The 21,503-nt window shown below is 45.8% G+C and overlaps 1 protein-coding gene across 1 annotated transcript in view; it reads left to right on the forward strand.

The window, feature by feature from the left end:
- LOC132426202 (HAUS augmin-like complex subunit 3) overlaps positions 1-21,503 on the forward strand; it is a 171,408-nt gene that overhangs the window by 133,776 nt on the left and 16,129 nt on the right. The window contains exons 20-21 of the mRNA XM_060013084.2: positions 16,167-16,249; positions 21,005-21,136. Of these exons, the coding sequence (XP_059869067.1) occupies positions 16,167-16,249; positions 21,005-21,136 (215 nt within the window). The remainder of the gene's footprint in view (positions 1-16,166; positions 16,250-21,004; positions 21,137-21,503) is intronic.

Raw genomic sequence — 21,503 nt, forward strand, 5'->3', positions numbered from 1 at the left:
TGAGGCTTCATTTTTGGCCAAGTATGCATCCTTACTTTATTGGTCGTGGAGTTCTATGTATGTCTCACAACTTGAGCTTATTAATTGCTCTGTTCAGGTCTTCAATTTCTCTTTTTGTTTGCTTGCTCGCTTGTTTGACCTACAAGTTTCTGAGAGGAGTATGCTAGAATATCCAGTTTTACAATTGTTGATCTATGTGTTTCTCCCTGTGGTTTTGTTTTGTTTGGTTTTTGGTTTTTTTTGCGGTACACGGACCTCTCACTGCTGTGGCCTCTCCCGTTGCGGAGCACAGGCTCTGGACGCGCAGGCTCAGCGGCCATGGCCCACGGGCCCAGCCGCTCTGCGGCATGTGGGATCTTCTCGGACCGGGGCACGAACCCATGTCCCCTGCATCGGCAGGCGGACTCTCAACCACTGCGCCACCAGGGAAGCCCCTTGTAGGTTTTTTCTTGAGAGGTTTGAGACTGAATTGCTAGGCGTTTATATGTTTTTGATGTATGTATCTTCTTGTTTTATTTTCAACAGAATGTAATCTTCTTTGTCCTTTATGACTTTTTCTTGGTTTAAATTAAATGTTGATCAATGTTAAGATTTCTCTTGGAGCATACTTGTATTTTTTTTTCTTGTGCTTTTATTTTAACCTTTATGTGTCTTTTTGTACGTTATATTGAAATTTGCATATTCAGTCTATGAGTCCCTTTCTCTTAATTGGTGAATTAACATTTCTTGTAATTACTGATATATTAAGCCTTTTCTATCTTCTTATGTTATATTTTCATAACATATATGAGTTTCCTTTTCTTTCCTATTTTCCATTGATTAGATCATGCTTTCTTCTGCTAGTTTAAGATTTTGCATCTAAATTTATGCAAGCAGCCTGGCCATAATTTTCCTTTCTTTTAATTTCCTTGTCAAGTTTTTGAGTTAGGAAGTATTCCTTCTTTTTTTCATTCTCTGAAGAATTTATGTAAGAGTGGTCTTGTCTCTTCCTTAAATGTTTGAAGGAAATCATCAGTGAATTGGCTGAACCTGGAGGTTTTATGTGTGGGATACAACACACAAAACAGCTATATAAGGGCTTCCCTGGTGGCACAGTGGTTGAGAGTCCGCCTGCTGATGTAGGGGACGCGGGTTCGTGCCCCGGTCCGGGAAGATCCCGCATGCTGCGTGCAGAGCGGCTGGGCCCGTGAGCCGTGGCCGCTGAGCCTGCGCTCCGCAGCGGGAGAGGCCACAGCGGTGAGAGGCCCATGTACCGCAAAAAAAAAAAAAAAAAAAAAAAAAACAGCTGTATGACTAATAGCTATGTGGCTGCTCAGATTTTCTCCTATTTCTTGTATAAGTTTTGGTTTATTGTGTTTTACAGTGAATTTGTCCATTTTGTCTATATTTCCAAATTAATTGACATGAAGTTGCTCATATATTCTCTTTTTATCATCTTAACGAATATAGAGTCTGAAATGATATTCCCTTGCCTTTCTTGGCATTGATAACTGTGCCTTCCTTTTTTCATTTTTATTCAGCCTTTCAAGGGACTTTTAAATTTTATTAATTTATTCAAAGAACCAATTACGTCTTTGTTAAATCTCTTTATTATACATTTATTTTCTATTATATTAATGTCTTCTCTTTATCATTTTCTTCTTCCTACTTTCTTTGAACTCAGCATGTTATTCTTTCTTTTTCCAACTGTTTGTTATGGTATTTAGATCATTGCTTTTCAGTCTTCTTTTCTAATATGGATTTAAGGCTATAATTTTCTTTCTGAGCATGACTTTATTTAGCTGCATCTCAAATATTTTGATATATCTATTTTCACTGTCATCCAGCTAAAAATATTTTCTAATTTTTATTGTGGTTTTTTTCTTTGACTCAAGGCTTATTTAGAAGTACAATGCTTAATTTCCAAATATATGGGAATTTTCTAGTTTTTGCTGTTACTGTTCCTGATGTGATTTTTAGTTTAATTCCACTATGGTGAAAGAACATTGTAGGATTTTCAGTCTTTAAAATGTGTCTTTCTTTTTTCTTTTTAAAGTATAGTTGATTTACAATACTGTGATAGTTTTCAGGTGTACAGCAAAGTGATTTGGTTATATATGTGTATATCTATATATTTTTTTCCTATTCTTTTCCATTATAGTTTATTACAAGGTTTTGAATATAGTTCCCTGGGCTATACAGTAAATCTTGTTGTTTACCTATTTTATATATAGTAGTGTGCATCTGTTAATCCCATATTCCCAATTCCCTTCCCCCACCTTCCCCCTCTGGTAACCGTTAAGTTTGTTTTCTATGTCTGTGAGTCTGTTTCTGTTTTGTAAATATGTTCATTTGTACTATTTTTTAGATTCCACATATAAGTGATATTTTATAATATTTGTCTTTTTCTGCCTGACTTACTTCACTCAGTATGATAACCTCTAGGTCCATCCATGTTGCTGGACATTATTTCATTCTCTTTAATGGCTGAGTAATATTCCATTGTGTATATATACCACATCTTGCTTATCCATTCATCTGTTGATGGACACTTAGGTTGCTTTCATGTCTTGGCTATTATTATAAATAGTGCTGCTATGAACATTGAGGTGCATGTATCTTTTAGAACTAAACTTTTCATCTTTTCCAGGTGTATGCCCAGGAGTGGGATTGCTGAATCATACAGTAACTCTATTTTTAGTTTTTTAAGGAACCTCCATACTGGTCTCCACAGTGGCTGTACCAATTTGCACTCTTGCCAACAGTGTAGGAGGGTTCTCTTTTCTCCACACCCTCTCCAGCATTTATTATTTGTAGACTTTTTGATGATGGCCATTCTGACCAGAGTGAGGTGATACCTCATTGTACTTTTGATTTGCATTTCTCTAATAATTAGTGATGTTCATCTTTTCATGTGCCTGTTGGCCATTGATATGTATTTTAAATGCGTTCACAGACCAGCCCAAGGTCAGTTTTGATAAGAACGTCTTTAATAAGAACGTCTCTGTCGTCCTTTCTGTACGTGTCTGTTAGGTCAGGCTCGTTACACGAGTCATTCCCATGTCCTATGTTGTTGCTAATATTGTGTGCTTGTTCTGTGAGTATCAGAAAGTCGAGTCAGTCTCCCATTGTGATCATGGATTTCTCTGTCTCTCCTTCGGGTTCTGTCAATTTTTGCTTCATATTTTTGAAACTGTATTAGTGGGCATATATAAACGTACAACTATTTTTTTCTGATATAAGTACAGCTGAACCAGCTTTCTTTTGGTTGGAGGGCATGTTATCTTGCAGTGGTTTTGTTTTTTTTTAATTTATTTTATTTATTCATTTATTTTTGTCTGTGTTGGGTCTTCATTGTCACACACAGGCTTTCTCTAGTTGCAACCAGTGGGGGCTACTCTTCGTTGCAGTGTGCGGGCTTCTCATTGCAGTGGCTTCTCTTGTTGCGGAGCATGGGCTCTAGGCGCACGGGCTTTGGTAGTTGTGGCACATGGGCTCCGTAGTTGTGGTTCGTGGGCTCTAGAGCACAGGCTTAGTAGTTGTGGTGCAGGGGCTCAGTAGTTGTGGCTCGCAGGCTCTAGACCGCAGGCTCAGTAGTCGTGGCGCACGGGCTTAGTTGCTCTGCAGCATATGGGATCTTCCTGGAACAGGGCTCGAACCCGTGTCCCCTGCATTGGCAGGTGGATTCTTAACCACTGCACCACCAGGGAAGCCCCTAGGCAGTGTTTCTAACATGTAATCTGTTCTGCCAGTCTTTGTTTCTCAATTGGAGTATCTTTCTCATTTACATATAATTGCTGATACATTTAGGTATAAATTGCTCCTTTTAGTGTTGTTTTCTATTTGTCCTATTTTTTCTGTACTTCTTTTTCTCTCTTTTTTTGCCTTTTTTGGGCTTAAGTATTTTTTGTTATTTCATTTCCCCCTCTATTACCTTGTTAGTTATGTATTCTTTCACTATTCTTTTAGAAACTATTCTAGAGACTACTACAAGCATCCTTCACTTATAAAAATGTAATATAAAATCGTACTTTTACCCCTTCTCAGACTATATAACACTTTAACTCCATTTATCTCCCGCTCCTGCCTTTTGTACTATTGTTTTCATTTACTTTTAATTCTGCATATATTTTGAACTACACAAAGCATTATGAGATGGTTTTGTACAGTCAAGATTCGTTTTAACTTTGCTTATAAGATCCCTTCCATTGCTCTTTATTCCTTCCTGCATATCCGTGCTTCCACATGGAGTTGTTTTTCTTCTGTCTTAGCATTTCTTTTAGTGCAGGTATTCAGTTGACAAATTATCTCAGTTTTTGTTCATCCAAAACATTTTTTATTATGCCTTTGTTTTTGAGGAATATTTGTGCTGAACATAGAATTCTAGTTTGCCACATTTGAGTGTTTTTTTGTTGTTGTTTTTTTTTAGTATCTTTATAATTTCATTCCGTTTTTTTTCTGTTTTCCATTATTTTTGTCAAGAAGTCACTGTTATTTATATTGTTGATTTTTTGGAGGCAATCAATCATTTATTCTAGCTGTTTTATAGATTTTCTCTGTTGTTGGTTTTCAGCAGTTTTATATTATGCTTAGATGTGGTTTTCTTTGGATCTGTCTTGCTTGTGGTTTGTACTGTTCCCTTTATCTGTGGTTTTATGTCTTTCATCATCTTTGGAAACTCCTTGGTCATTATCTCTTTAAGAACTGCTGCTCTCTCCTGTCTCCTCTGCTTCTGGGACTGAGGTTACACCTACATTAGAACTTTTCACCATATTCCATGTGTCTCTTATTCTCTTTTCTGTATTCTCCATCTTTTTTCTCTACATGCCTCAGGCTGGACATTTTATCTAATCTTCAACTACTTTGTCTACCTTCCACCCAATAGCCTTTTGTACAGGCATGACCAATAGGATGTTAAAGTTAAACCCTATTTGAGTAAACTTTGGAGTTCTTAATTTTATTTACTGTATTTTTCAGTTGTACAACCTGCCATTTAATTAATTTCTGTAGTTTTCAATTCTTTACTTAAATTCTCAGCTCATCATCTAATCTCTGAAACATGTTAATCACAGCCACCCTAATGTCTATAACTGATAACTGCAATACCTATGTCTCCCATAGATCTGTTTCTATTGTTTCTCTCTTGGTTTTTAGTCATTTGATCTTGTTTCCCGGGATGCCAGGTGATTTTGGATCAAATAGTGTGAATGAAAATGAGAGGTTACAGCTATGAATAGTGTTATCTTCCTCAAAAGATGGTATAGTCTTGCTTCTGGCAGACAGTCAGACTGAGGGCAGATTGCCTTAGTCCAATCATGGGTTGATCCATTGGGAAGATGAGCTTCAGTCTTTGTGAAAGCTAGTAAATTTCAAGATCACATTTTCCCCTAGAGTACCAAGGATCCTCTTTCTTTTTTTTTTAAAGATTTATTTATTTATTTTTAATTTTTATTTTTGGCTGCGTCAGGTCTTCCTTGTGGCACATGGGATCTTCATTGCAGTGCACGGGCTTCTCTCTAGTTGTGGCATGTGGGTTTTCTTTTCTGTAGTTGCAGCATGCAGGCTCTCTAGTTGAGGCGCACGAGCTCAGTAGTTGCGGCGTGTGGGCTTAGTTGTCCCAAGGCCTGTGGGATCTTAGTTCCCTGACCAGGGATCAAACCCTCATCCCCTGCATTGTAAGACGGATTCTTTACCACTGGGCCACCAGGGAAGTCCTGGATCCTTTTTTTTGATAAGCCCTGAACCTCAAGTTGTTCTCTAGTCCCATAGACTTCAGGAAGCAAAATTAGCCTTTCAACTATCACTTCAAAATCAGCAAATTCCTCAAGGGAGAGTGTGGCCCCAAACATCAGGCTTACATTTCTACATGTTCCTTTCTCTGAAGCCATAGCCTTTCAAGTTCTTACTGCCTTGGGCTTGTTTCTTACTGTTCTCTCATGCCTTCAAACAGATGCTTTTTAATATTTTCTCCAGCAATTATAATTGCTCTACATGGAAATTCATCTACAGCATGCTAGTCTGCCACTACCAAAAGTAGACAACTCTCCAGATTGTTTAAAAGTTATATATTTAAAACTTATTCTTATGCTTTTTGCCCTTAAGTATCATACCTATTTATTTCTTAGCTCATTCACTCACTAAATACTTATTGAATATTTTCTGTGTTCCAATCACTGTCTTAGGTGCTAGGGTAAATACGTTCTTTTGTTCATCCTTTGATTACTTAAAATGATCAATATTTACATCTTCTTTCTAATAAAACACATAATTTAGCATGTCCTTATGTCCCTTTAATATCCCCTTTCCACGCCACTCCTGTGTTAACATTGTCTAGAGTTTCTGTCTTGCAGTTACAGATTTCTCTGTTTCATTTGATCTGAGCTTTTTTGAGAAAAAGAAAAACCAACAATGAATCTGCCAAAATATTGTATTCCCCTTACCTCCCAGATCTCTTATAGCAACTCCTGAAGTTGTTTATTTTATTATGGAATACTCCTTCTGAAGTTTTCTCTGAGGAGCTTTGCATGGCAAACTTTCCCACCCATCAGGTGTTTACCAAGTTCAGTTTCCTGAAGAAGTTCTTTCTGGAGCCTCTGCCCTGTTCCATCTGGACTGATTGCCCTCTAGGCCTGGCGTGTACCGTCAGCCTGTGCTTCCTCTCACCATCCTCCGGGGCCCCTCTGCTCCTCTGCTGTACTGGACTCCCTTTCTTGGGTTACTCCATTGTCTTGGTGGAGCATATCCTTATTTGGCTCCCTCAGAAATGGTACGTGGAAGGTTAATTTTTAGAGAACTTACCTGTCTGAAAATGTCTCACATTTGGTTGATAATTTGGCTGGGGATAGAAATCTATGTTGGAGATGGTTTTCCTTCCGATTTCTGAAGGCAGTGTTCCATTATAATATTTAGTGGGGTTTTTTTTCTTCATTTGCTAGAAGTTTTTCTTAACAGGTCTTTTCCAAGGTCTATCTCTTGCAAAAAGAGAAGTTACCATGTACAGCTCTCTGCTAACTAATGTGTAAGTTTTAATGATATAAATGATTTTCTAGGAAAATATAAATTACCTAGAAGGACCCGAGAAAAGGCAGAAAGCCCAAAAGACCAATAACCTTTTCAGAGGAAATAGAAAAAGAAGGAAGAACTGAAGTTCCACAAACATCAGAAGAAAAAAGCATCCAGGCCAAACAGTGCCTTCAGACCTGCAAAGGATGGATGATTCCTGTGGTTTAAGCTGGTCCTCAGGCCCAGAACATGGAACAGCCCCACCCTTCTCTCTTTGGCTGGTCAGGGGAGTTGTTTCAGGAAGGCAGGGTGGCCGCCTGTAGGAAAGCGGGTTGGCAGAGTCAAAGGTAAGCCCACGACAGGGTCTTCCGGCTCCTTTCTGTCCACTGCATCGCCGCCCAGTTCACAACCGCAACCGTAGCAGCAAGTCTGCCTCTGGAAACCAGCCTGTTACTCCTGTTTTCTCCAGTCGCCGGCACTGGAACTGGGTGCTGCTCTCACCCCAGGGACAGAATTCACAGAGAGCCGCTGCCTGCGGTTGTGAGGGCTGCACGTTCTCTCTTGACAGTGTTTGCCCGGCCCTTTCTAGCTTTGGGATAATCCCCTTTCACCGAGGAAACAAAAGCAATAAGGAGCCCGTGTCCCTGGGCTCTCCCGTGTCTGCGGCCTCTGGGTGGGGGAGGGGGGCCACGTCTGTGCTGGGTCGGCCTTGACCAAACAGCCTGGCTGGTGGGGGGTGGGGGGCAGGGAGCTGGGGGAGCGGGGACACTGCCTCGGTGGTACTGAAGCAGTCAGGCTCTTCCGTAGGCTTGGGGGCCACCTGCAGCTGCCGCTGCCCTGTCACACATCTCGGGCCACTGCTCCCAGGAGACAACCAGGTGGGACCTTAGAAGGGGACACCTGGGAGCCCATTCCTTCCAAGCCGGTCTGCTCTCCCTCTGTGCCTGGGCTGTTGACCGCCTCTGCTGGCCATGCCGTGGGGTGCACGCTGGAGGCCTGTCCTAGCAGCCCTGATGCAGGCAGTGAGGCGCTTTGGCCTCCTTTTCCCTGTGGGATTCTGACTTACCTGCCCTGGCCCCTGAGGGGCCCCTTGTGAGCTTCTTGTGCTCGCGGGTGCAAAGCCGGCCCCTCTGCACTCCCTGCCCCCTCTCTACCTGGCACTCGCAGGCCTGACTGCAGTGTCTCTCCTGCTTCTCAGCTGCCCAGGGGCGGCCTCTGGCATAGCTGCAAGGTCAAGCATAGGTTTGACAAAGATTTAGATAGAATTTTACTTACATAATTTTTGTACAGATCTCATTTCATTTTTCTATTTCTCACTAACGAACTGGAATCCAGGCTTGGTCTCGTTGAATTGGGGGACCTCTGACCTCTCACACACCCTGGCCTCTGGACCACCCACTGTGACTGCATCCAGCTGTCGTTCATGGGCCAAGGCCACGTATGGGGGGCACTTCGTTCCTCACCCCACATCCAAGTCACTGTGTCCACTCAGCTTTGTCTTCCTTTGCCAGATTCCATTCCTGTCCATTCTTTATCTGTCTCGGCCTCTGTCTCTCTTGTACACACACTTCTGTGCTTTTGATTCTTATTCCTTTGTTTTTTTGTTTTTGGTTTTCAAAACCTGGATCTCATTGTGTAAGCATTTTAAGTATTTTAAGGTTCATATGCTGTGGTAATCTGAATAATGGCCCCCCAAAGATATCTGCATCCTAAACCCTGGAACCTGTGAAGGTTGCCTTATATGGGAAAAGATCTTTGCAGCGTGATTAAGTTAATGATCCTGAGATGAGAAGGTTATCCTGGTTATCGGAGTGGGCTCTAAATGCCGTCACAGGGCCCTTGTAAGAGCCGGATGAGAGGGACTTGACACAGAGGAGAGGAGGCCCCGCGACCACAGGAGGGAGACTGGAGGGATGTGACCAAAGGCTGGAAGAAGCAAGGGATAGATTCTTCCCCGAGGGCATCCAGCAGGAGGAGGCCCTGCCAACTCCTTGATTTTGGCCCAGCTGACTTCAGACTTCTGACCCCCAGAACGGTGAGGGAATAAATATCCCTTGTTTTAAGCCGCCAAATTTGTTGCAGTTCATTACAGCAGCCACAGGAAACTAATACATATGCCAACCTCTCAACGACTCTTTCAAGCTCCAGGTGTGTGGAATATCTGCTCTGTATCTACTTATTAGTGGCCACTGCAGCAGGTAAATGCAATTAATGAAAAGTTTATACTTTGCTCCTGGTATGCAGTCCCACGAGAATACAGGTGGCTTCTTTCCCCGTCATTGTGTCTGAGGACAATACAAGGAGCCAGAGAAACGTGCAGTTCACAAAGGCCCCCAAACTCTCCCTAAACCTGGAGCTGGTAACGGGAGACACAGTGTGCAGCTCAGTGGGTCAGAACATAGACTAAAAGCCAGGAGATCAGGACTCACCAGATAAACATTTGAATGGCTGTTTCAGTACCAGACAGTTAGATTTCAGGGCAAGGACTATTGCCAGGGACAGAGAGGGACACTTCATAAAAGGGCCAGTTCATCAAGAAAACATAGCACTTCTATATAGGGTGCATCTAATAGGACGGATTCAGAATACATGAAGCAAACCTGATGGAGCTGAGATGAAACATGCTCAGATCCACAAGTCCAGTTGGAGATTTCAGCACCACTTTCTTAATAATAACAAGTACAAGGAAGGTCAGAAAGGATATGGAAGACCTGAATAACATTATCAACAATTGCAGAATATACTGCATTTTACATGCCCAATAAAGCATTCATCAAGATAGACCGCATGCTTGGCCATAAGACGAGTGTCAGTAAATTTAAAAGGACTGAAATCGTAGAGACTACGTTCTCTAATACAGTGAAATTAAATATGGAATCAAGAACAAAAATATGTATAGAAAATCCCCACATATTTGGAAATAAAGAAGACATTTCGAAATAACCCATAGGTCAAAGCAAAAAGTCAGAAGGGAAATTAGAAAATATTTTGAGCTAAATGAAAATGAAAACACGTCAGAAATTTTGGGGGGCAGCTATAGAAGCACTTAGGAATTTATGACATTACATGTCTTAAGCTTCCACCTTAAGAAGCTAGAAAAATAAGAGGAATTTAAATCCTACGTAAGTAGAAGGAAGCTAGGAGGAGTGGAAACCAATTCAATAGAAACAGAAAAACAGTTGAGAAAATCAAGGATTTTCCCACAGAAGCAGGATTTTCGAAAAGATGAATAAAATTGGTAAACCCCTGGAGAGACTGATCAAGAAAAAGAGAGAAAACCCACAAATTACTATCAGGAGTAAAAAGGGTACATCAGGGGACTTCCCTGGCGGTCCAGTGGTTGCGACTCCGTGCTTCCACTGCAGGGGGCGCGGGTTTGATCCCCGGTCGGGGAACTAGGATCCTGCAAGCTGTGAAGCGTGGCCAAAAAAAAAAAAAAAGTACATCAGCATGATCTTTACAGATACTAAAAGAATAATGGGGAGATGTAATGAGCACGAAGACACACACCCACAACAGATACGTTGATTAACTGTGTGGATGACGATGATTTCACTGTTCAGTGCATGGAGGTGGATCATCACAGGGTCTCCGTCCTCATTGTCCTCACGCTGAGTGATGGGCGGGGGGCGGGAGGCCGGAGAGGCAAGTACACCTGCTGTAACATCACGGAGATACGTCGTAATCTCTGCCTGACTTTCCTGCTTTTTCATTTCTCTAAAGATGTTTCTGTACGGCACCAATCCTTCTTCCAGCATTTGCTTCAGTTTCATAGAGGAGTTCACGTCCCGAAAGAAGTCGAAAGCAGTCTGGAATATCAGAGCCCTTCTGCCAGGTCATCTAACGTCAGTTTGTTCCTGGCGCTGCTTCTTCTATGTCCTCCTCTTTGGCTGGCGCCGGTGGGGAAGCTCTCATCTTCATGGAGTTGTCTTCTGTTCACTTCTCTTGTGTGGTGTCTGTCAGCTCTTGAATTTCTCCAAGACCCGTATGTTGAAACCCTTCACCCCCTACCTTTTTTTGCCCAGCTCACAATTTCTTTCATGATTTCCTTGGCGGACTCCATCGTAAATCCTGTGAAGTCATACACAACACCTAGTCACAGTTTTCTCCAGCAGGATTTTATTGTTTGGGGCTTGATGGCTTTCACAGCTTTTCTGTAACAATGATGGCATCTTCAATGGTGTAACCCTTCCAGGCTGTCATGATGTTGTCTCTGTCAGGGTTCCCTTCCATAGCATTGACGATCCTTTCTGTAGAGCACCGTGTATAATGAGCCTCAGAGGTCCTTATGGCCCCTGATCTAGAAGCTAAATAGAGACGTTGTGTCCGGGGGCAAGCAGGCCACTTTGACACCTTCGGGGCTGCACCCATGGAGCTCTGGGTGGCCAGGAGGGCATTGCCCAGTATCAAAAGAACTTTAAAGGCAGTCCCTTCTTGGCAAGATACTTCCTAACTTCAGGGACAAAGCATTGATGGAACCAATCCAGAAAAAGGGCTCTCACTGTCCAGGCCTTGTTGTCCAATCAAAAGCCTGACAGCTGCTGTTCATCGTCTCCCTTTAAGGCTCGGGGGTCAGCAGATTGATAGGTGGAGGGCGGTCCTGACCACAAGCCTGACTGCACTGGTACCAAACAGGAGTCAGCCCTTCCCTTCCTGCCTTAAATCCTGCTGTTCACTTCTTCCTTACCGGTGAGTGCCCTTTGTGGCACCTTTTTCCAGAATAAGGCACTTTCATCTGCGTTACAAACCTGTTCAGGCAGATATCCTTTCTCCCCAGTGATTTTCTTAGCAGCGTCTAGGACCTCGTCTGCTGGCCCTTAGTCAGCAGAAGCTGCTTCTCCTGTTATCTTCACGTGTTTAAAGCCAATCCTTTTACTAAAATTATTAAACCAGGCTTTGCTGGCATTAAATTCTCCAGCTTTAGATCCTTCACCTTCCTTTTGCTTTAAGTTGTCATGTAACGACTTCACTTTTTCTCGAATCATATTAGAGTCTATAGCAATCCTGCACCCACATAAAAGGTGCATTTTCAATACAAGATAAAGAGGTATTTTGCAAAAAGTCCAAGGTTTTTGTGCCTGCTGGCATAGCTGCAGCGACTACTTCACGAATTTCCTTTTCTTTTCTTACAATGGTCCTTACGCTGAATTCAGTTATCTTGAAATGGCAGCAGCCACAGCTGCAGACCTCGATCTACTGTACATATCATGCAATTCAACTTTTTCTCATAACGTCACAACTTTTCTCTGCTTCTTGGGAGCACTTCCAGGAGCACTAGTGGCACTTCGTATGGGCTCCACGGTGTTACTGAAGGTTTACGATGTTGCACTAAACATGATGAAAAATGTGTGAGGACCATGAGAGATCACTTCTTACTGCCATTCCCGATTTACTGGAGAGACAAACTCCCCACATGGAAATGACCAGCGTCACGGGGCATTTTAAGTGGACACGTGAAACACTTGAGCTCAGCACAGTAGCAACAGGAGGAGACTAGGAAATCGTTAACGGCAGCACAGGGTACACTGCAGTTCATTCATACGGGGATGATTTCATACTGCAGCTTCACTTTGTCAACGGCACCGTGTACGTTCTGTGTTTGTGTGCTTAAGTTTTGATAAATTTTAATATTTTATAATAGATTTGTGTCCATTTTATGGTAGTAAATGATAAACTAAATTATTATCTACATGTATTTTATGCATTCATGACACACCTAACCTTTTCTTAATATTTTTCAATATTCAGGCTACAAAGTTCATCTCCGAGTTTTTTCAAATTGTTGCAAATCTCCAAAAAAATTTTCAATCTATTTATTGAAAAAAATATACATATAGGTGGACCCACAGAGTTGAAACCTGTGTTCTTTGAGGATCAACTATACTTTCAGAACAATGTTAAATAGTGGAGGTAGTGGGCATCCTTGCCGTGGAGCTTCCCATGATAAGAAGCTAGCTTTAGGAGTGAGGTGTATTTCTTTGTAAGTTTAAGGAAGTATCCAGCTATTCCTGTTTTCTCAAGAGTTTTTACTAGGAGTAGGATTGGATTGGATTGGAGTTGGATTTTGTCACGGGGTTTTTTTCAGCAACAATGTAGATGATCATGTCGTTTTCTCCTTAGTCGTATTCATGTGGTGAATTATATTAATGGACTTCCTAACACTGAACCAGCCTTGCTTTCCTGGTATAAACTCTGCTTGGCTGTGAGGTGCTATTTTCTTAATGTGGAGCTGGACTCTGTTTGCAAATATTCTATTTAAGATTATTACATCAATCAATATTCATAACTTTTATATTTTGAATAAATTTTAAGATTTTTAAAGAAAAAAAATCAATATTCATAGGCAGTATAAGTCTATAATTTTCCTTTTTTATGCTATCTTTATCATGTTTTGGTATAACTGTTATACTTAATAAAATTAATTTGGAAGGTTTTGTTCATTTTCTACACTCTGTAACAATTTGCACAGCATGGGGACTCTCTGGTCTCTAAAGGTTTGATAGAATTCTCCTTTGAAACCATCTGAGCCTGGTGTTTTTGTGGGCTAGTTCCTTAATAATTTTCTCTATTTCTTCTATAGACATTGGTCTATTTAACTTTCATCTCTACTGGAGTCAGTTTTTATAACTGTGTTTTCTTAAGAAATTGTCCGTCTCACCTGGGTTTTAAAATGTACTTGCATAGCATTGTGCAAAATAATTTTTAAGGTTTTTTTTTTTAACTTCCTACATATCTGCTGCTACTTTCCCCCGTTGTTTCTTATTTTGTATATCTGTGTTTGCCCTTTTGATTAAACTAGCTAATGGTTTATTTTCTGTAAGAACCAGGATTTTTATTTACTAATGATCTGTTTTGCTGTTCTCTACTTAATTTCTTTTCCTCATTAATTTCTGCTCCCATCTTTTTTCTAGCTTTATTATTTCACTCCTTGTGTATTCTTTTGATTTTCTTGTTTTTTCCCTTGTGTTTATTTAATTCATATACTTTATATATTCTGTCATTTTTATTAACATAGGCATTTAGGGTTATGAAATTTCCTCACCGTTTTAATGTAATCCATTGGTTCTGACATAGGGTGTTTTCATTAGAAACTATGTGATTTCTGTTTATATTTCTCTTCAATCAAAAGTTGACTGATAGAAGTGTTTTCTGATTTATTTCTAGCTAGATGGGCTTTGGGGATTTTGTTTTTGTCTTTGATTTCTAGTTTTCTTATACTGTCATCAGAGTGTTATTTTAATATTCCCAATATGTGCGGCCTTTTGAGGTTTTTTGTGTGCCCTGGTGCATGATGTGTTATTGTGCGTGTGCCCCATGTGCTCAAGGAGAAAGCATGTTCTCTGTTATTGGAACATGATGTCCGATATATGTCCCTAGCATCTATTCATTCTGTCACACTTTGGTTCTGGGAAGAAGCAAGTCCCAGGAGAGTCAATGCTGCTCCCTCAGACAACTTTCCAGCCCCGGATAGAGCTAAGGGGGTCCCTAGTGTGGTTTGGTTGAGGGGCACCTGCTCCAAAATGCCTCCCTTGTCCCCTCCCTGCAGTGTCGCCAGACCCATTTGTTTGGGCCAAGCCCTCATCTGCCGTCACCGCAGGTGGCCCTGAGCAGGTAATGGGGAAGCTAGTCTTAGGTAAGCTTTTCAGCAATGTCTTTCCTGAGCAGGTTTGGAGCGCCTGTGGGATTTCCAAAATAAAGGGAGTTCCGTGAGGACCAAGGGTGGCTGGTGACATAGGGGTTGACACACATTTGTTCTGGGCTTGGGTGCATTTTGGTGTTTTGCTTCTTATCTAAATACAGCTGTTGACAATACCAAGTTCAAGGGTGGGATTTTAAAACGTGGGCAAAGTAGCTTAACACAGAAGGAAAAGGACAAAAAGAAATGCATCAGTACTTTAAAATCAGGTGGTAAAATGAATGCACTCTAGGACATCAATGAAAATGGTGAAGCAGGCAGCTCTGAGGGCCTGTCCACCAACAGAAGCATCCACAAATCAGGCAAAAACTGTTAGAACCAACTTGGCGGAACGCTGAAAACCAGTCCGCAGTTTACAGCAACCAAGCAAGTTCTGACTCAAGAAAAAAGCAGCTGAAAACAGTTAGGAGGGCTCTGTGGTGTTTTCCTTCGGCCCACACCCCTCCCACGACTCAGCAGCCTCCTGCCCAGAGTGGGACCCTGTCCCTGCTTCCAGGCACAGACCTTATTCGCAAAGAATAGTGTTTGTCTGTTCTAACTCGTCTGGGGGCTGACACAGGCATTGTTTCCCCATCTCGTAACTGTCTCCAGTCAGAAAAGTGGCCGCGTTGCTGGAAAACATCCTAAGGTCAACCACAAAAGACCTCAGTCGAGGCAAATAACAGAGCCTGAAAGCTTGGGAGGAAAAGCCGGGGAGAGAGGGTCTTTGGGAAATAGGGCATTCAAAGCCCCGTGCATACCGGGAAATCTAGAAGCCACGTGCAGGCCCGGGGCAGCCCATACACCCCAAATCCCTGCACAGATCCTAAGCTTTACCCTGTGGCCACGAGTGGAGGCCAGCCCTGCAGGAGGGCCCAGCGCAGGGCTACCCACAGAGGTTGGACAGGCTCCTTTTTCTTCCTTTTCTCTCTCTCTGTCTCTGCTGATCTGACGTGCTCACTCCATCAGGGAGACTTGGGGTGTGCGCACGGCTAGGCGAGGATGGCCTAGCAAGGAGGAGGGGCCCTGGGTGCCCACTGGCCCCTGTGCTTCTCAGGCTCAGCTTTAATCTTTGGAGAGCGGCACGATTGCACGCTGCCGGGTGTGGAGTTGGTTCTTATTCTGTCTGAACGCCAGGACAGGGCCCTTCCTTCTGTAGGAGGCAAGGCACAGGCTGCTCATCCAATCCTGCAGGAGGCCCAGAAGCAGCCCCTACTGCAGCACCCACAGGCAGGCCCCAGGCCCCAGGCCTCCTCCTGTCTGCCTGGCACTCCGGTGGTGGAGCCACTTTTTGGGTTTGGGGTGTGGATACCCCAGAACCTGGCTGGCATCTGTTCGGAGGAGCCAGGCTGGCACGGACGCTTTAGATGCTGACTGTCTTCCCTACCGTACTACAGGCCTGACCTTGAAGTGGTTCTTGGGGTGTGAGGGGATGTGTGTGGTTTGGACCCTTGAGGACCTCCTCAGACAGGTGCCAGCGTGCCTGACAACGTGCCATCTTTCCATGCAGGAAGGACATTTCCCCAGAGCGCGTGACGCACGCAGACAGGGAGCAGACCAAGAAGGTGGTGTACTCGGTGGTCTATGGAGCAGGTAGGCTGTGGGTGGGCCTGAGGCCTTGGTGTCACCTATAGGCCAGACGGAGGCGGCTCTAGTTGTGCACCTGCATTGCAATGTGGCTGTGACTTACAGAAGTCACTCTCAGCCCATGGAACTCATTCTGTGCATCCATGTGTGCCGCTGTTTACACACATGTTGGTGGTATTTGTGATGCACCAGACACCAGTCAGACCACTCACGCCCTTAACCCTCAGGGCTCCCAGCAACCTTTGCACGGAGAGTAGACGTGCAGAAGTGAGGGCCGACCAAAGCCTCCCCCTACCCCACATCACACCACCTGCTGGGGGCCACACCTGTGCTTTGAGATGCTCCAGGAGCCCTTGTCGTCACCCTATTCCCCTCCCCTTTTCCAGACCCAGGACCCAAGGCAGAGCAACCTGCTCCCCTCCCCTCTCCCACCCTCTCCTCTCCCTTCCTGACCGTGGGCTCTCTGGGCTTTTTAAATTCTTTCTCCCTCTCGGGCTTGCTGCATCAGTGGGCCTGACGCCCCCTCGGGAGTTGAGGGAGGGGGTCAGGAGAGGCTGTGGCCTGGCGGCCAGGCCTGCGTAGGCCCCTCCTGGATCAGTTCCATTTTGAGGAGCAGGGCTTGTGTAAAGACACGGAGAATAGGGTCCCTCCCTGCCATAGGAACCCTGTGTCCGTTCAGGGAAGAGCTGCCAGCGCAAAACCCTGGGCAAACGTGTAGTCAGCTGCAGGTAGGAGCCACCTCGGGCTTCTCCAGTGTGGCTGCGGTGCCGTGTGACCTGCTTCCAAAGCGCCTCTTCCCGGACCGTGAGTGACCGACCTGCTTATGATGAGTCTGGAACCCACTTCAAACCTGCCAGGGCTGTGGTCTCAGCCAGGACTCGGGCAGGGGCGCTTCGGCTCCAGTCTCTGGCCGGCGGGCCTCCCCCGCTGCCCCCGCTGCCCGGTGCACCCAGAGTCAGCCTTTGCTCCTGTAGGTCTGGCACCTTCTGGAGTATTCACTTTGTTATTTTCTGGGGAGGAAAAGAGCTCCACTTTGTAAATAAGCAATGAGTCATTAGCCGCTGCTTTGAGCCCTAATGCTGACAGGGTTCCCACCCCGGGCCTCGTGTCTGCCGCTCCCGTCGCCACCTGACAGCCGGGCTTCTGTGCACCTGTCGGGCTGCGTCTGCCTCGAGCGTGAAGTGGGGCCTTCGTCTCCTGAAGGGCCGGGCGTCCTGGGCTGCTGGGGCCCTTTGGAAACTCAGCAGAGAAGCCTTCAACCGCCTGGCTCCTGTGGGTTGCAATGCTGCGATTTCACCTAAACACGAAGGGTCTGGAAGCGGCTGCTCTGGGTGCTGGGGGCACATGGCCCCGGCCTGGCTTCGGGGTCATGGTCATTGTGAGGATGACAAAAGGCTGTAGAGGGAGAGCAGGACCAGGACAAGCGAGAAGACGTACCCCCAGCCCGCGGGCAGCCTGATCCCCACGCCTGCCTCAGCCCCTCTCCCCAGGGCTTGGGAGCCGCCAGGCCTCTGCCACCAGAGACCTGTCCCCCCCCCGAAATGGGAGTGCCTGCCCGCCTGCAGGCCTCGGCCCGGAGCACAGGCCCTGGGCTCACCGCTGCCCTCGGCCCACTGGACGCAGCCGCCTGCCCAGCACTGTGCCCCCCCCGGCCCGCTGGCAGCAGAAACCCCTGCTCCTCCTGTCCTGCCCTGAGCTCCTGCTACTCTTAGAGTCAGCGTGACCCTTGATTCTCCTCGCTGCGCATCTTAAGCTCACTCCACGTCCCATCACTGGTGCGCACCGAGTGCCGGGCTTCAGGCCTCCTGCTCCCAGGGGCCGACGCTTGTCCGATGAGACACACGAGCAGGCCTGCGGGGACGGCACTGAGTGATCGGCGACATCCAGCATGACTGCTGAGCCCAGGGGAGGCCCCTCGCCAGGCCGGGCTGAGTTTTAAAGGATGTGCAGGAGCCGGTCAGGCCTGTGCCAGCATCCCTGGAGGCCCACGAGTGCCAGGCTCTCAGGAGGCCCTGGAGCTGTAAACAAGAGTGAGAAGCTGTTCTAGTTCAGCATGGGGCAAAGAGCACGTGGAGGAAAGGGAGTGAAGGTTTCCTTCCTAAACTTAGAATTGCACCCCCCCCCCAACACGGGAGGCAATTAGCCCTCTGTGGGGGAAGCCAAACTGTATGTTCACGTGGGACCTATGAGGGGGGCGCCTCGTGCTCCCGCCAAGGGGAGCCGTGCTCCCAGGGATGCACCTACGGAGACAGGCCTGCATTTTCACAACTGAAACAGCAGGAACCTGATCAGCTGAATCAAAGTGTGAAGGGAAGTTGTGTCGGAAGTGGGGACCCATGAACACGAAGCACGGAACAGAAGCCCTCACAGAGCCAAACATTGTCCTACTTGGGGGGCAGGGGCACGGTGGCCTTAGAGTGTGACAGACCCCCCCGGCAAGGGCATGGGGAATAAGGACCGGGGCCTGGAGAAGTGACCAGGCCCTCAGTCTCCGGCTCAGCCCATCTCTGCTTCTCTCAGAGTTGCCACATCACCGGCTTCTCTCGGAAGCAGGCTTTCTTCCTGTACAGAGACCTTGGGATATCCCAACAACTCAACAGAGGAAGGGAAAGGAATTCCTCCTCAGCCGTAGACACAGAAGGAGAAATGTGACTTCCGGCAGTGGCCACGGCACTCTGATCAGACCACCCTCCCACAGATATCAACTAGAAAGTATGCTAAAGTATAATAAACAACTACCTAAAGGTACTGAAAAGTGACCAAAAGCAGACAGAAATTGGAGGTGGGTTAACACTTGGAAGGAAGGAATAGCACAGGGTGAGTTTGCCGTTTTGTAGCTCTTCACCTGAAGGCAAGCCTCTGTCCGTGTTGTGTGTGGCTGAAACTCCCCGACAGAAATCCAGGGTCTTACTGGCTTCCAGAAGCAGAGGACAGGGGCTTCCTTGGTGGCACAGTGGTTAAGAATCCACCTGACAATGCAGGGGACATGGGTTCAAGCCCTGGTCCAGGAAGATCCCACATACCACGGAGCAACTAAGCCTGTGCGACACAACTACTGAGCCCACATGCCACAACTACTGAAGCCCATGCACCTAGAGCCCATGCTGTACAACAAGAGAAGCCAGTGCAATGAGAAGCCCACGCACCACAATAAAGAGTAGCCCCCCCACTCGCCACAACTAGAGAAAGCCTGCGCGCAGCAACGAAGACTGAAAGTAGCCAAAAATAAAAATTAATTAATTAATTGGGGAAAATAAAAGGCAGAGGAAAGAGGTCAGGGCAGCCAGTGAATCTGGAAAGTGAAGGGAGAAATCTCAGAAAGAGTAGAGTCAAAGGAGAACCCCGAATTCTGGGCTTGAGCTCTGCTCAGCTCTCTGGCTGACCCCTGACTGTGTGTGAAAAGGGCAGACTTCAAACAGCCCAGCTACTGCTGAAAGGACTGATGCGCGCTTTCAGCTGCTGCTGGCTGCAGGGGGACAAAGTTTGAAGTGTTTTGTTTTTTTTTCCTAAGTCAGCACTGCTGAGAGAAACATAACAGAATCTAGAGTGTCTACAACATATCATTTATAATACAATAGCCAGAATACAAAACGTATGAAGAAAGAGGGTAACCCGGTCCATGCTCAAGAAGAGAGATGTGTGTAACTGAGTCCCTTTGCTGTACACCTGAAACGAACGCAATGTTACCAATCAACTACGCTTCAATGTTGAAAAAAGCAACAGACTCCTGATAGACTCTTGATACAGCTGTCAACGTGGATGAGCTCAAAACATTATGGCCAATGAAAGAAGACAGCCAGACACAAAGGAGTATTTATAGTGAACAATTTATGACACCATTCATACGAAATTCTGGAACACAAAATTAATTTACAGTATGGCATACTTTGTGTTATATATATTTTACCACAAAAAATAATGAAAAGAAAATCTGCACTGATAGAAAGCAAACAAGTGGCTTCCTGGGATCTGGAGTCGATTGCCACTCGCGTGTCGTCCTGGAACTCGGGGTGCCGGCCTAGAGCTTGGGTGTCATCCTAGAACTCAGGTGTCGTCCTGGAACTCGGGCTGTCATCCTGGAACTTGGGTGTTGTCCTAGAACTCAGGGTGTCGTCCTGGAACTTGGTGTGTCATCCTAGAACTCAGGGTGTCATCCTAGAACTTGGGTTTCATCCTGGAACTAGGGGTGCCATCCTGGAACTGGGGTGTCGTCCTGGAACTCAGGTGTCATCCTGACCAGAGATCTCGCTATAAGAAGCTTCTCCAGAACGCCTGCGTCCTCTAGGGACCAAATATTGGTCTGGACCAAAAGTTTTTGTCTCAAAAAAACATTCCAAGGGTGGGAGCTCCTTGTATTTTGGCACTGGAAACTTCCCTTCCTCTTTTATTTGCCGGCCCTCTCCAGCCTCCCCCAGTTCTGGAAACAGGCTCCCTTCTGGACAGGCTGCAAGCAGGGACTACAGCTCCTTCACCAGGGCTTCACCTGCCAGGCTCTCAGTCAACACTGTTGAATAAATAAATGTTTAACAGGCTCCCGTCCAGACTGGCTGGCACCGAACACTTGGTCTGTAAAGCCAAAGCCAACACCATCCTGACCAATCAGAAGAGACCAGTGGTGCCAGTTGGGCCTTGACGCACCGAGTCTTCCAAGATCCCTTCTGTGGGCTCACTTCCACGCGTGGTGGTCACTGCCTGGTAGCTCGTGTCCTGGGAACCCGCTGGGCGAGAGGCTGGCCTCTGATCACGCTTCTACTCACACAGGGAAGGAGCGACTTGCTGCTGGCCTTGGAGTTCCCGTTCAGGAAGCTGCCCAGTTTTTGGAGAGTTTTTTGCAGAAGTACAAGAAAATCAAGGACTTCACCCAAGCTACCATTGCCCGGTGTCACCAGACAGGTCAGCCAGCTGCTGCCAAAGCCGTCGGCAGGTCCCCCTCCCTCTCCCACGCCTTCCCTGCAGTAGCCAGGTGGTCTCGCAGACCCTGCTTCTCCGGTGGGTGGGTGAACAGATGGGAGGGTGGTGGGTTGTTGGGGGCTGGGTGGGTGGGGACTGGGTGAGCATCCGGCCCCTGCTGGATAAATGGGACCAAAAGGCTCCACGTAAGGAGGGTCCAGAGCCAGGCTCTTCTGGAGGCAACAATACTAAGCTTGAGTTAGAAATGATAGATGGATAGATACACAGAGAGAGATGTCCTGCACCTAAAAATGGAGAACTGTGTTCTTAGGAAAAGCATGTGGTATATCCACAAAATTTCGCCACAGTT

Source organism: Delphinus delphis, chromosome 5 (genome assembly GCF_949987515.2).
Source record: "Delphinus delphis chromosome 5, mDelDel1.2, whole genome shotgun sequence".
NCBI lineage: Eukaryota > Metazoa > Chordata > Mammalia > Artiodactyla > Delphinidae > Delphinus > Delphinus delphis.